Raw genomic sequence first — 15,961 nt, forward strand, 5'->3', positions numbered from 1 at the left:
GTTAATCACATGTACATACACATACGCAGGCAAACCAGTAATTAAAGTTGCAGGCATTGTATTGTTTTGCTGAGATACAGGAAGCTCAGTGGCAGGTGGGTATCCTTTTACTGACATATGCTCAGTAGGTTGTACAAACTGCTTAAAGGTGGACTGCATTTTTATTGGAATGTTGCCTATTGTTCACAATCATTATGAAAGACATGACAAGGGATGTTATTTTTTCCCCCATTCTAAATATTAAACGAATGCGATCAAAAGTCCGCTTACAATTTTGATATTACGCCTATACTGGCTTACATGCACTGGCTTCCTGTGCACTTAAGATGTGACTTTAAGGTTTTACTACTTACGTATAAAATACTACACGGTCTAGCTCCAGCCTATCCTGACGATTGTATTGTACCATATGTCCCGGCAAGAAATCTGCATTCAAAGAACTCCGGCTTTATTAGTCATTCCCAGAGCCCAAAAAAAGTCTGCGGGCTATAGAGCGTTTTCTATTCGGGCTCCAGTACTATGGAATGCCCTCCCGGTAACAGTTAGAGATGCTACCTCAGTAGAAGCATTTAAGTCCCATCTTAAAACTCATTTGTATACTCTAGCCTTTAAATAGCCCCCCCCCTTTTTTAGTTGATCTGCCGTTTCTTTTCTTTTCTCCTCTGCTCCCCCCTCTCTCTTGTGGAGGGGGAGTTACACATATCCGGTGGCCATGGATGAAGTGCTGGTTATCCAGAGTCGGGACCCGGGGTGGACCGCTCGCCTGTGTTACGGTTGGGAACATCTCTGCGCTGCTGATCCGTCTCCGCTTGGGATGGTTTCCTGCTGGCCCCACTATGAATTGGACTCTCACTATTATGTTTGATCCACTACGGACTGGACTCTCACAATATTATGTCAGACCCTTTCCTTGCCCTTATGTGGGCTCTATACCGAGGATGTTGTTGTGGCTTGTGCAGCCCTTTGAGACACTTGTGATTTAGGGCTATATAAATAAACATTGATTGATTGATTGACAATGGAGCCTATGGGAGCTGCTTTATTCCACCTTATAAATGCCCTTAAAAAAGATTCAAACGCCTCCATTAAGGTTTTATATACATGATATAAGTATATGTAATGTAGTAAAAGGCACATTTATAATAACATATTATTTATGTATTTTTATCGTTTTAAGCATACAAGGCGCATTAATTTCAAAAACGCATCACAACGTTGTTTTTTTCTTCATCACTGATTATTTTTCACTGCAGACTTCATGAGAGCCAACAAACATAATAAAACATCACTTACTGTACAATATCTGCTGTCATTGGGATGCCGACTGCTAGGATGTTCATATATAATCAACACGAAGAAACGGGGGGAGGGCTGTGTGTGTGTGTGTGTGTGGGAGAGGGGCGATTTGCAGGTTGTGACCAAGTGTCTTTTCGTGTCGTTCTCGCCATTTCCGGGTCCTAAATGGCTGTCAAAGTGTACCAACTCGTCGGAATACGTCCTCAGACTTTGTCCTTCCAGGTGAGATACATGATTTATGATTTACAATAAACTTCCAGGGAGCAAGGAAGCAAGGAAACACCTCGCCTGTCGATCATGTCGAAATTGTACACAGGCTTGTGATCGTGGCGCCGCTATCAATAGTTTGTCTGCATTAGCGCTTATAATAACATCATCACTAATACTTGGTTGATATTGGATTAATGTTGGCGCTTTTTGAATGGTTATTTATTGGATTTTATGGGCGAAATAGAGGACCACCCATTGGCTACGTTGGAAGTGGACATATACTTACAAGTTAGAATGCATTAAAAAAAAATCCATCCTTCGTCATGTCTTTCATAATGATTGTGAACGCTAGGCAAAATAAAATAAAAAAGTGCTGTTACCCTTTGAGAATACATCTTAGCTTAACCGGAGGTAGAAAAGGCAGCAAGAATGCAGGATAAAGCAGCAAAAGACTGGACATATTTTATTATCCGATGCTGGCTATTGCAGAAGAACACATGCACTGCCTATGACTATGCAGCAAGTGTTATATTGCTCTCTCTCTTATCTTCCACTGGACCATGCCTGTGTAGACACAGGCATGGTCCAGCCTGTAAACACCTGCCTTCTTGGCCATAAACAGTTCAAACATCAGGCTGTTTCTAGCTGAACCAACAGGGCACCTCGGCAAACACAAGACCATCACATTGTTTTTCTTCAACTCTTTCACAACAGAACCTTAGTACTGCACTACCTTTCTGTCTTCAACCATAATCCCGACCTTATACAATTATCCAGCTGCTGAACTAAAAATAAAATGAATAAATACACAAAAGGTAATACGCAAGGACGAGGAGCAAAAAAAGGACGCACTGCTTGTGGAAAATTGGTGGGAAGAGCTTGAGGGCCCATTTTACCCTCAAATTGTTGGTAATTGACATCTAAAACATAATGTGCAGTACAGTCAGCCGTAATTAGCCAACAACAAACTGTTGCTTGATTGCTTAAAATGAGCATTTTAGAGGATGTCACAAATGCATGTGTCTTCTATTGCGCAAATTTTACAGAGTGTAAAGAAATGGGAATTGAGGCCCACGTGTCGGCAGAAGGAATAACCCCCACAATTAACAAAATAAGCATTAATGTATATCTGAATAGAGCCACTTCAGACCTTTTTATTTGGCCTCATTTCAAGGAAAGCACACCCTGTCCACCTGCCGGCCTCTGGGGTGACAGGGTGCACTGTGAAGTATACAAATATTTTTCAAACATGGAGAGATTAGTGCATCTGCCTCACAATACGAAGGTCCTGAGTAGTCCTGGGTTCAATCCCGGGCTCGGGATCTTTCTGTGTGGAGTTTGCATGTTCTCCCCACGACTGCGTGGGTTCCCTCCGGGGAATCTGGCTTCCTCCCACCTCCAAAGACATACACCTGGGGATAGGTTGATTGGCAACACTAAATTGGCCCTAGTGTGTGAATGTGAGTGTGAATGTTGTCTGTCTATCTGTGTTGGCCCTGCGATGAGGGGGGCGACTTGTCCAGGATGTACCCCGCCTTCCGCCCGATTGTAGCTGAGATAGGCTCCAGCGCCCCCCGCGACCCCAAAGGGAAAAAGCGGTAGAAAACGGATGGATGGATGTTTCCAGTTTACTATGAAGAATAATTCAACTCATGATGACAGAGAATATATGTGAAAACAAAAATGCTGTCACCCATCTTTTAGGAATTGTTTGAAATATGTGTTACTGACTGAGAAGAAGACAAGCGACTTTTACTGTTTAATATGTTGCAGACCAGACAGATGCCCTCTTGGACGGATTACTGCTGTCATGGCATGGTCATGTCTTTATGAGTGCAGAACAGGACAGACTAGAAGGACAATAGCCCTGATCTTGTCCTCCCTGTCAGTCGGAGGGACAATCCCTGCAAGGGAACTGTCATTTTGCCCTAAACTTATCTGAATTTAATGGTGAGGATTTATATAGGGATTCACCCCGCCCCACTAATTGTCTACAGAGCATGAGTGATTATGTCATTTGCTTTATCTATGCAAAAGAAAAATGACTAATAGACTGTATTCCATATTATGCAACTTGAGGACTGCCATTTAGCGGTAAGTTAGAATCAACGCACAAAAAAAAAGTAAAATTTATATTACATACATCCAATATACACGATTTTTCCGTCCTTGGGTGGGATTAGGGGAGTTTAGGAGAGGATAGGAGGGGGTAGGGGGTGAGCAAGAGCCACTTTCTTATGTTAAGCAGGCGTGCGGCTGTCCTCTTTTGTGTGGCGTGAGGACTCTTTTCTCTGGCCAATTTGAGCATGCTTCAGTGGCCAGCCTGGCTCTGGCCCCCCGACGTATTATACAGAGCTGCAACAAAAGCGGGAGAATGTTGCCTTGTCACTCAGTGTGCCCCCCTCATTGCTCCACTCTACACTGCGATCCCTTGGCTCTCCTCCCGCTCCTTTACAGACTTACACACACACACACACGCACACACACACACGCACACACGCACACACACACACACACACACACACACACACACACACACACACACACACACACACACACACACACACACACACACACACACACACACACAGGGAGGCCAGCCCACTCTGGGCCCCTGGCCGACTTGTCAGTCTAACGGAGCGCGACAGACGTCAATCCTTAATTAATCACGAGTACACGGCAGGGGCTCAAAACATTATTTAACGATATTGAAAACATTCTAATAAGCTTGTCGTGTTGCCAAGGCGCAATAGAAACCCAGCCAGGAGGGCCGATACACACGCACGCACACATGTATCCAGATACCCCCTACCAACTCTTTTATCCCGTTCTTTGTCTTTTTTTTTGTAGTAGCGGTGGAAGGACTCCAATCATCTTCACTGAGCATCGTCTGGAAGGAATTGAGCTTAGCCAAATTTAAATATGAGGAAGGGACTACAATAATAATAATTACAAGATGCCAAAACACTGCAAAATTATTCAACATTATAGCTGACAATAAAAGAACGCATAGCTAGTATGTATATAACACTTATCTTCCAGCTCATCCTGAATACGAACAAAAGTATTGGGGCAACTGGCCATTAATACAGAGGGAAATATATAGTCTGTTTCACTTTTGCAGCTTTAATAATTCAGACCTTATAGTGTTAGTAAAAATGTGTGAAGTTGATGAAAATAACTATATTACAATCTATATTTTCTTTTAGAGCTCAGGCCAGTCAAGTTCTTCACAACAAACTCATCCAACCATGCTGTGATGCCATCTGCTGGTCATACCTGATCATTGCTTGTCAAACCCTGGTGCACGATGTGATAAAGGTGCACCAGGAAGTCACTGTTGGGGAGGACATCCTGGTGCCTGGTCATCATCTCACATATCAACTTGTAGGCGTGCAGTTTTCCTGCCTTGTATTCTGATGGAAGCATGGTGGCCTTTGTGGGAGAGGCAGGGAGCAAAGAAAGGGTTATTGAGTACTTGAGTGTTGTATGGATTTACACACAGTACATGTATTTGTGATCTAAAATAGATCACCCTGTCAAAATGCCTGAGTTGTTCCAGATATATTTTACACATCTTTTCAAATGAACTTAATTATAGTGGATTCAGCACAGCATGTAAATGTCTATTTGTCATTATAAACACTGCTGCTACTATTTTAGCACACCAATTAGACACATTTTAGGGTAAAGTTCAAGTTAAAGTACCACTGATAGTCACACACACACACTAGGTGTGGTGAAATTACCCTCTGCATTTGACCCATCCCCTTGTTCGACCCCATGGGAGGTGAGGGGAGCAGTGAGCAGCAGCGATGGCCGCATTCGGGAATCATTTTAATGATTTAACCCACAATTCCAACCCTTGATGCTGAGTGCCAAGCAAGGAGGTTTTGGGTCCCATTTTTATAGTCTTTGGTATGACTCGGCCGGGGTTTGAACTCACGACCTACCGAGCTCAGGGCGGACACTCTAACCAAAAGGCCACTGAGCAGGTCTATGGTAAAATGCAGGTAAAATGAGTGACCTTCAAATTGTATCAAACATCCTGGCTTGGCAAAAAAATGACAGTGGTGTAAAAAGGAACCCTTGGAAGATATATATGCAGAACAGTCATACCTCAACTTAAAAGTGTTTTGAAATAAGAGATGTCTCTCAGCTAATTGTTATGCTTTAAGTGGCAAGAAAACATTTGAGTTACAAGCATCTACGGCATTAGTTGCCGGAACACCTGTCAAAGTAAACCGTATAACATCCAACAAAACATCCGGTCTTGCTCATTAGCATTAGCTTATAGCTAGAAATGGACTAAACATTGTTTTACCAAGCATGGGGAGAAATAAAGTGAGTGTGAAGGTCAGTGCTGAGAAGAAGAAGTGGATGATATTCATTGATTTAAAGAAAATATGACAAAGCCTGTAGTCGACTTGGTGAAGCAGTTAGAGCATAGCCCTTTTAGTCCGCACCATACTAAGGCAGAATGTGTCTAACGTCAGCCAAGCACGTTTAAATAATATCTAAACTAAGGATGTTCTCATCAAGGTTGTATGCTGCTGATTGCAATACTGATCCATGAGTGAGATTGGCCAATACCAAAATCGATCACATGTATTAACTGTACAGTTATCAATTTAATCATGGTGAGTGATATTGACAGTTTAACAATAACAACATAATATTTGAACAAGTTCCTCATTCTCTTTTATTACATACAATGGTTTGATCCTTTTGTTTTTCTCCTCAAAGTCCTCTTGTGCACAGGGAAATATCCCCTAAGTTTGTAAATAACAACAAAAGGATTTTAAGAAAATAAAAATATTGATTTGATCACTCTAGTAGTGGTTCTTAACCTTGTTGGAGGTACCGAACCCCACCAGTTTCATATGTGCATTCACCGAACCCTTCTTTAGTGAAAAATAAAATGTTTTTTTTTCAAATTCAAGACAAAGTTATATGTTTTTGGTAACACTTTAGTATGAGGAACATATTCTAAGTAACAAAGACTTAATTTAGAGTTTTTTGGACACTAGGGGAACATATTCTAAGTAACAAAGACTTAATTTAGAGTTATTTGATTAGGGTTAGGGCCAGGGTTAGAGGGTTAGGGTTATAATAAGGCCATGCAGAATAAGGCATTAATAAGTACTTAATAATGACTAGTTAAGAGCCAATATGTTACTAATTTGCATGTTAATAAGCAACTAATTAATGGTGAATATGTTCCCCATACTAAAGTGTTACCATGTTTTTTTTACTGGTGCACAAAATGAACCGTGCATAGACATCACGTTGTTCAAACAACAAAACCAACACAGTGCATAAACTCACAACAAATGACACAGCTGCAAATCAGTCTGACTTCTGCTGTTGCCGTATCCGAAATACGCCGATAGGGAGAAGTTTTTATTTACACGATGAGTCGGGTGTGTTTTGACCTCCGCCGAACCCCTGAGGCAGACTCACCGAACCCCTAGGGTTCGATCGAACCCAGGTTAAGAACCACTGCTCTAGTATCTATCATATACTGATATTACCCATAATATCGACACTGCCAATTTATGGATGGATACGCCGTCACAAGCACCAATTAAATTGCTTTCAATTAATTTAATTGCTAGACGTTCATTTGAGATACAAATGTTTTAGTTAAGAGCTCCGTCATATAACCAATTAGGTTCGTAAGTTGAGGTAATACTATATTGTAATTGCAACGGAATTAGTTGCAGTTGAAGTCAAAGAGTAAAGGATGTTCAATTCTGCAAAATAACAGATTCCAAACTAATCATGTACTGCTTTTTCACATTATGCCTCAAAATATGAACTATTGTTTATTAAGGTTGTCTGTGGTTATGTGTTGTTTATACCCTGAAGAGCCATGATGCGAGCATACGGAGGGGAGGAATGAAGGCAGGTTGGGGAGGAGATGATTGGTTGTCCACGCTAATTCCAAGGTTGTCTCGGATCTGTGAGCACATATTTAAGGTTGAGTAGGTTGGACAACCAGCACATTTTTTAAGAAATATTATTTGACATGAGAGAATGTGTTTCACTGTACCTTGGCGAGTTTTTGCCAGAGTTCATAAAGATAGGAAAAGACCTTGGCATGGATTTTGGGACATCGGATGTTGTTCACATCTCCAAGTATACCTAAAATCCTCCTCCAGAGGACGAAGGCTGAGTCAGCGTGCCATCCTGTCAGGGTCCCACCAGCAATTATGCTGACATCATCAGCCAGGCACTCGCTGCTGTCTACATTGTCAAAAAGAAAGATGGAAGCTTGGATTTGATAAACTCCAACTTGGTAACAACTGTATGCATAGCTGTGAATATCAGAGAGGGAGCAAAGACTTTTATCAAAGAGATGTGGGATATAGTAAACAAGTGATGAAACAGAATTCAGTCAACAAGTGATGGAAGGCTTTCAGAGGAGCAATCATCTGCTTGTTTGTACATTTGTGTAAAACAAAAAGCCATTTCGTCACTAGTTGAATAAAGAAGTGCTGAGCTGTGAAAATACAAACCCCCGTTTCCATATGAGTTGGGAAATTGTGTTGTGTTGTGTTGATGTAAATATAAACGGAATACAATTATTTGCAAATCATTTTCAACCCATATTCAGTTGAATATGCTACAAAGACAACATATTTGATGTTCAAACTGATAAACATTTTTTTTTTTTTGCAAATAATCATTAACTTTAGAATTTGATGCCAGCAACACGTGACAAAGAAGTTGGGAAAGGTGGCAATAAATACTGATAGAGTTGAGGAATGCTCATCAAACACTATTTGGAACATCCCACAGGTGAACAGGCAAATTGGGAACAGGTGGGTGCCATGATTGGGTATAAAAGTAGATTCCATGAAATGCTCAGTCATTCACAAACAAGGACGGGGCGAGGGTCACCACTTTGTCAACAAATGCCTGAGCAAATTGTTGAACAGTTTAAGAAAAACCTTTCTCAACCAGCTATTGCAAGGAATTTAGGGATTTAACCATCTACGATCCGTAATATCATCAAAGGGTTCAGAGAATCTGGAAAAATCACTGCACGTAAGCAGCTAAGCCCGTGACCTTCGATCCCTCAGGCTGTACTGCATCAACAAGCGACATCAGTGTGTAAAGGATATCACCACATGGGCTCAGGAACACTTCAGAAACCCACTGTCAGTAACTACAGTTGGTCGCTATATCTGTAAGTGCAAGTTAAAACTCTCCTATGCAAGGCGAAAACCGTTTATCAACAACACCCAGAAACGCCGTCGCTTCGCTGGGCCTGAGCTCATCTAAGATGGACTGATACAAAGTGGAAAAGTGTTCTGTGGTCTGACGAGTCCACATTTCAAATTGTTTTTGGAAACTGTGGACGTCGTGTCCTCCGGACCAAAGAGGAAAAGAACCATCCGGATTGTTATAGGCGCAAAGTTGAAAAGCCAGCATCTGTGATGGTATGGGGTGTATTAGTGCCCAAGACATGGGTAACTTACACATCTGTGAAGGCGCCATTAATGCTGAAAGGTACATACAGGTTTTGGAGCAACATATGTTGCCATCCAAGCAACATTACCATGGACGCCCCTGCTTATTTCAGCAAGACAATGCCAAGCCACGTGTTACATCAACGTGGCTTCATAGTAAAAGAGTGCGGGTACTAGACTGGCCTGCCTGTAGTCCAGACCTGTCTCCCATTGAAAATGTGTGGCGCATTATGAAGCCTAAAATACCACAACGGAGACCCCCGGACTGTTGAACAACTTAAGCTGTACATCAAGCAAGAATGGGAAAGAATTCCACCTGAGAAGCTTAAAAAATGTGTCTCCTCAGTTCCCCAACGTTTACTGAGTGTTGTTAAAAGGAAAGGCCATGTAACACAGTGGTGAACATACCCTTTCTCAACTACTTTGGCACGTGTTGTAGCCATGAAATTCTAAGTTAATTATTATTTGCAAAAAAAAAAAAAAGTTTATGAGTTTGAACATTAAATATCTTGTCTTTGTAGTGCATTCAATTGAATATGGGTTGAAAAGGATTTGCAAATCATTGTATTCCGTTTATATTTACATCTAACACAATTTCCCAACTCATATGGAAACGGGGTTTGTACTTTAGGAAAACATACATGTGTCATGCAACAGCCAAATGAGTTCTGTTGGATTTGTGGTAGGACAGCACCACTTAGTGGCCAACATAGGTGTGACAAAGATAAAGAGATTAGACGACTGAAACATGAAATTGATTATGTGAGTGTAGCACAACTCAGGTAACACTGCAGTAATTTATGCTGAGAGATAAGTTGTTTCAGTAAAATAACTTGGATGAGGAACATGTGCAATGTAGAAGATGGGAAGTCAAGGTGATGCTGAACAATGGAGAGGCTAGAGCAGCACTTATGGAGCAGTACCCAAGTGGTGTGGCATATGTAACACAGACTGATGCATGTTGTCATCCACGGGGCAATCCTGCGGGCACTCAGTGTGCACCATGAGAGCTGGGGAGGCGGGGGGATTCTGAGGGTAGTGGTAGTGGTGTTCGGGTGGGGGTATAGAGTGGGAAGGGAGAGCACACTCAGGACCTATGAACAAGGGATAGGGGTAAAATTGGGGTTGGGGAAGGGAGCAGGGTGACAAAGACAGAACTTTCTGATGATCACAACACAGACAAAAAAATCAAATCAAATCACGCACACCAGTGTGTCTTTATGTGTGGGTCTGGGGGCGGCTCACTGAGCGAAACACTACTTTCTTTACTTGGCGATCAAGCTGCTAAACCCAATTCCTCTACTGCATCAACCCTAAAAAACATGTGAAATTGTGTCAGTGGGAGGTCTTTACCTGCTAGAGCTTCATGGTGACTAAGCAGCAGACTCCCCTGGCTTTGCGGGTCAGCGATCACGTCCATATGGGTTGACTGGGTGGACTGACTGTCAGCCTCCCCCTCAAAGGCCTGCCATGTAACCTCTGCTTCATTCAGGTAGCCATTGGACGTTTCGCTACTTATACTTTCACCTGGGAAGGACGGTAAGCATGAGTTGTGCATGTATTAGAGTAATTCAGTTAATAGTAAAACTAAAGCTATACACAAGGGATATTCAGCTAAATAGTTTTGGGGGTCACGTTTCCGGGGACTGGGCCAGACTTCTCTCTTCACTATGAGTCTCATTTTGTATATTCCAGACAACCAACGTCCTCTACATTAGACTTTTAATTTTGGTGTATTTATTTTGTCAGAGATACAGGAGTTCTCTGCTGTTTTTAAGGACTGTTTGCCAAAAAGCTGGTCAAAGATTATCTCTATGACAGCGCTCTAGTAATTTTAAAAATACGCTGCAAAAATGTGAGCCTCACTAGTTTTTTTTAAACTGAACACCTTAGTTACATAAATCACATTACGAAAAAAAAAAGTGTAACTGCCAACTGCCAAGACTTAAAGGGGTGCAGTGAGGAACGCCAAGGTCCAAGTTTCTCTATACAACAGGAGCGCTCTAGTGTTTTTATGAATGTGCTGAAAAAAAATTGTTGTTTAGTAAGTTTTTAACTGAATTCGGGGGGCCGGTATGGTGTCCTTCCTGGGCTGTTGAATATCACAGCTATACACCACATACAATTTTAAGCATTCACACGCATTTCCTAATCAAGTAATAAACCAATCGAGAGTCACACTGAAGCCCCTGAATCTTAATTCTACATCCTGGATTTACTAGACAATTTTCTACTTCCATCATTTAGGAAGACCCCTTTTCAGTTCCAGTATGAATGTGCCCCAGTGCACAAAGTAAGGTCAAAACATGGGGTTGTTGTGTAAACACGTAACCCTGACCTCAACCCCGTCAAACACCTTTGGATGAACAGATATGGTGACCCCGCAGCCCCTCTCTCATTGCCAAAATCAGTGACCTCTGACCTCACACATCTTTGTGGATAAATAAGACACCAATTCCAACAGAATTAAATTATAAAGTACCACCAGAAGAGTGGTTACAACTGCAAAAGGGTTTTAACATCTCTAGATTTACTTCCTGTACTTGCTAAATAATTTTCTGTATGTAGTGTATCAGATGGAAAACACATTTTTGAGACTTCATTCTGACTTTTCTCTCGGAGCTTGGCCCTTGTGTACTGGTAACTCTCAGAAAGGTTTTCCGTCTCGGCTGGACTGCTGCTTCGCCGGATCAGGATCTATGAACAAAAGTAGATACAGTAAATAATATACATTTGCACTTATTATTTTTCCATTAACAACAGAGGACAAGCATCTCACCATTGGGGGCTCAATATTCTCTCTTCTCTCCTCAGAAGTTCTGCTATCAGAACCACAGGAAGTAGGCGAGTTCTCTCTCTTTTGGGCTAAAGAGTGATCAGTAGATTTTAAATTGATAGTCATTTAAGTATTTTATAATATGGTAATACAATATATTTACAGCTGCATACTTGCTTTTGTTTTTTATTTTTATGGATCAATGTAAGGAAACCAAATACAGTCCTTCATTTTTCAAAATTTTTAGAAGAATATTTGACAATTTTTCTGGTCCTAAATTAAACACATTCAAGCATAAAAATGTCTAAATAATCTATAAAAATATTAATAATACAATAGTATTGGTCACTAGAGGAGACCAAACCAATCAGAGTGCGCTGTTCAGTATTTGGGTCACTGATTAGTTAGTTGGTTGGTGTCAGTTTATTTCGAACATGTATATAATTACAACTTAATACAACATATATTTTCAGTTGTTTCATTACAGCATGTCAGAAACGGAGTAAGAATAAGCAGAGTTGATCTATTCCTAACCCTCTTTGTAGCCTAACTGTTTTATTTCATTTGTGTGTTCTCTATTTGTACAATTAATAAATATATGATTAAATACATAAATATAAAATGAGTAAGTAAATAATTATTAAATACATAAATATGCAATATTTAAAGTTTTCATAAATATATAGTAATTTATCGTTCACCTATGAGATGAATAAGAATATATATATATTTCTGAGCTGCCACCTTAACGTGGTAGAGGAGTTTGCGTGTCCCAATGATCCTAGGAGCTATGTTGTCCGGGGGCTTTCATGCCCCCTGGTAGGGTCTCCCAAGACAAACAGGTGAGGGATCAGACAAAGAGCAGCTCGAAGACTTCTATGGGAATGAAACAGCAAGGATTCAGATTTCCCTCGCCCGGACGCGGGTCACCGGGGCCCCCCTCTGGAGCCAGGCCCGGAGTTGGGGCACGCTGGCGAGCGCCTGGTGGCCGGGCCTGTCCCCATGGGGCCCGGCCGGGCACAGCCCGAAGAGGCAACGTGGGTCCCCCCTCCAATGGGCTCACCACTCATGGGAGGGGCCATAGAGGTCGGGTGCAGTGTGAGCTGGGCGGCAGCCGAAGGCAGGACACTTGGCGGTCCGATCCTCGGCTACATAAGCTAGCTCTTGGGACGTGGAACGTCACCTCGCTGGGGGGGAAGGAGCCTGAGCTAGTGCGCGAGGTAGAGAAGTTCCGGCTGGATATAGTCGGACTCACCTCGACGCACAGCAAGGGCTCTGGAACCAGTTCTCTCGAGAGGGGCTGGACTCTCTTCCACACTGGCGTTGCACGCAGTGAGAGGCGACGAGCTCGGGTAGCAATTCTTGTTGCCCCCCGGCTCAAAGCCTGCACGTTGGAGTTCAACCCAGTGGATGAGAGGGTAGCCTCCCTTCGCCTTCGGGTGGGGGGACGGGTCCTGACTGTTGTTTGTGCTTACGCTCCAAACAGCAGTTCAGAGTACCCACCCTTTTTGGATACACTCGAGGGAGTACTGGAAAGTGCTCCCCCGGGTGATTCCCTTGTCCTACTGGGTGACTTCAACGCTCATGTTGGCAACGACAGTGAAACCTGGAGAGGCGTGATTGGGAAGAATGGCCGCCCGGATCTGAACCCGAGTGGTGTTTTGTTATTGGACTTTTGTGCTCGTCACAGATTGTCCATAACAAACACCATGTTCAAGCATAAGGGTGTCCATATGTGCACTTGGCACCAGGACACCCTAGGCCGCAGTTCCATGATCGACTTTGTAGTTGTGTCATCGGATTTGCGGCCTCATATTTTGGACACTCGGGTGAAGAGAGGGGCGGAGCTTTCTACCGATCACCACCTGGTGGTGAGTTGGCTGCGATGGTGGGGGAGGATGCCGGACAGACCTGGCAGGCCCAAACGCATTGTGAGGGTCTGCTGGGAACGTCTGGCAGAGTCTCCTGTCAGAGAGAGTTTCAATTCCCACCTCCGGAAGAACTTTGAACATGTCACGAGGGAGGTGCTGGACATTGAGTCCGAGTGGACCATGTTCCGCGCCTCTATTGTCGAGGCGGCTGATTGGAGCTGTGGCCGCAAGGTGGTTGGTGCCTGTCGTGGCGGTAATCCTAGAACCCGTTGGTGGACACCGGCGGTGAGGGATGCCGTCAAGCTGAAGAAGGAGTCCTATCGGGTTCTTTTGGCTCGTAGGACTCCGGAGGCAGCGGACAGGTACCGACAGGCCAAGCGGTGTGCGGCTTCAGCGGTCGCGGAGGCAAAAACTCGGACATGGGAGGAGTTCGGCGAGGCCATTGAAAACGACTTCCGGACGGCTTCGAAGCGATTCTGGACCACCATCCGCCGCCTCAGGAAGGGAAAGCAGTGCACTGTCAACACCGTGTATGGTGCGGATGGTGTTCTGCTGACCTCGACTGCGGATGTTGTGGATCGGTGGAGGGAATACTTCGAAGACCTCCTCAATCCCACCGACACGTCTTCCTATGAGGAAGCAGTGCCTGGGGAATCTGTGGTGGGCTCTTCTATTTCTGGGGCTGAGGTTGCTGAGGTAGTTAAAAAGCTCCTTGGTGGCAAGGCCCCGGGAGTGGATGAGATCCGCCCGGAGTTCCTTAAGGCTCTGGATGCTGTGGGGCTGTCTTGGTTGACAAGACTCTGCAGCATCGCGTGGACATCGGGGGCGGTACCTCTGGATTGGCAGACCGGGGTGGTGGTTCCTCTCTTTAAGAAGGGGAACCGGAGGGTGTGTTCCAACTATCGTGGGATCACACTCCTCAGCCTTCCCGGTAAAGTCTATTCAGGTGTACTGGAGAGGAGGCTACGCCGGATAGTCGAACCTCGGATTCAGGAGGAACAGTGTGGTTTTCGTCCTGGTCGTGGAACTGTGGACCAGCTCTATACTCTCGGCAGGGTCCTTGAGGGTGCATGGGAGTTTGCCCAACCAGTCTACATGTGCTTTGTGGACTTGGAGAAGGCATTCGACCGTGTCCCTCGGGAGGTCCTGTGGGGAATGCTCAGAGAGTATGGGGTATCGGACTGTCTGATTGTGGCTGTCCGCTCCCTGTACGATCAGTGTCAGAGCTTGGTCCGCATTGCCGGCAGTAAGTCGGACACGTTTCCAGTGAGGGTTGGACTCCGCCAAGGCTGCCCTTTGTCACCGATTCTGTTCATAACTTTTATGGACAGAATTTCTAGGCGCAGTCAAGGCGTTGAGGGGTTCTGGTTTGGTGGCTGCAGGATTAGGTCTCTGCTTTTTGCAGATGATGTGGTCCTGATGGCTTCATCTGGCCGGGATCTTCAGCTCTCACTGGATCGGTTCGCAGCCGAGTGTGAAGCGACTGGGATGAGAATCAGCACCTCCAAGTCCGAGTCCATGGTTCTCGCCCGGAAAAGGGTGGAGTGCCATCTCCGGGTTGGGGAGGAGACCCTGCCCCAAGTGGAGGAGTTCAAGTACCTAGGAGTCTTGTTCACGAGTGAAGGAAAAGTGGATCGTGAGATCGACAGGCGGATCGGTGCGGCATCTTCAGTAATGCGGACGCTGTATCGATCCGTTGTGGTGAAGAAGGAGCTGAGCCGGAAGGCAAAGCTCTCAATTTACCGGTCGATCTACGTTCCCATCCTCACCTATGGTCATGAGCTTTGGGTTATGACCGAAAGGACAAGATCACGGGTACAGGCGGCCGAAATGAGTTTCCTCCGCCGGGTGGCGGGGCTCTCCCTTAGAGATAGGGTGAGAAGCTCTGCCATCCGGGGGGAGCTCAAAGTAAAGCCACTGCTCCTCCACATCGAGAGGAGCCAGATGAGGTGGTTCGGGCATCTGGTCAGGATGCCACCCGAACGCCTCCCTCGGGAGGTGTTTAGGGCACGTCCAACAGTTAGGAGGCCACGGGGAAGACCCAGGACACGTTGGGAAGACTATGTCTCCCGGCTGGCCTGGGAACGCCTCGGGATCCCCCGGGAGGAGCTGGACGAAGTGGCTGGGGAGAGGAAAGTCTGGGCTTCCCTGCTTAAGCTGCTGCCCCCGCGACCCGACCTCGGATAAGCGGAAGAAGATGGATGGATGGATGGATATATTTTTAGACAAAGTTCAAGATGTTTATCAGAGTTCTTCTTATTTGTATTTTGTGAACATTTGTAGTTTAGACAGTTTCTCAGACTTTGTTTGGCTTCCTTTCTTGATCCATT

General features: G+C 44.4%; 1 protein-coding gene across 7 annotated transcripts in view; it reads right to left on the bottom strand.

Annotated features, from left to right (window-relative positions):
* ralgapa2 (Ral GTPase activating protein catalytic subunit alpha 2) overlaps positions 1-15,961 on the bottom strand; it is a 273,154-nt gene that overhangs the window by 147,940 nt on the left and 109,253 nt on the right. For 5 of the 7 annotated variants that reach the window (XM_072913656.1, XM_072913661.1, XM_072913658.1 and 2 more), the window contains 7 exons: positions 11,764-11,849; positions 11,594-11,681; positions 10,338-10,511; positions 9,908-10,078; positions 7,562-7,755; positions 7,371-7,469; positions 4,786-4,941 (listed from right to left, as the gene is read on the bottom strand). In XM_072913656.1, coding sequence (XP_072769757.1) covers positions 4,786-4,941; positions 7,371-7,469; positions 7,562-7,755; positions 9,908-10,078; positions 10,338-10,511; positions 11,594-11,681; positions 11,764-11,849 — 968 coding nt within the window. The remainder of the gene's footprint in view (positions 1-4,785; positions 4,942-7,370; positions 7,470-7,561; positions 7,756-9,907; positions 10,079-10,337; positions 10,512-11,593; positions 11,682-11,763; positions 11,850-15,961) is intronic. The other 2 variants (XM_072913662.1, XM_072913660.1) reach the window with 1 other exon arrangement.

Source organism: Nerophis lumbriciformis, linkage group LG08 (assembly GCF_033978685.3).
Source record: "Nerophis lumbriciformis linkage group LG08, RoL_Nlum_v2.1, whole genome shotgun sequence".
NCBI lineage: Eukaryota > Metazoa > Chordata > Actinopteri > Syngnathiformes > Syngnathidae > Nerophis > Nerophis lumbriciformis.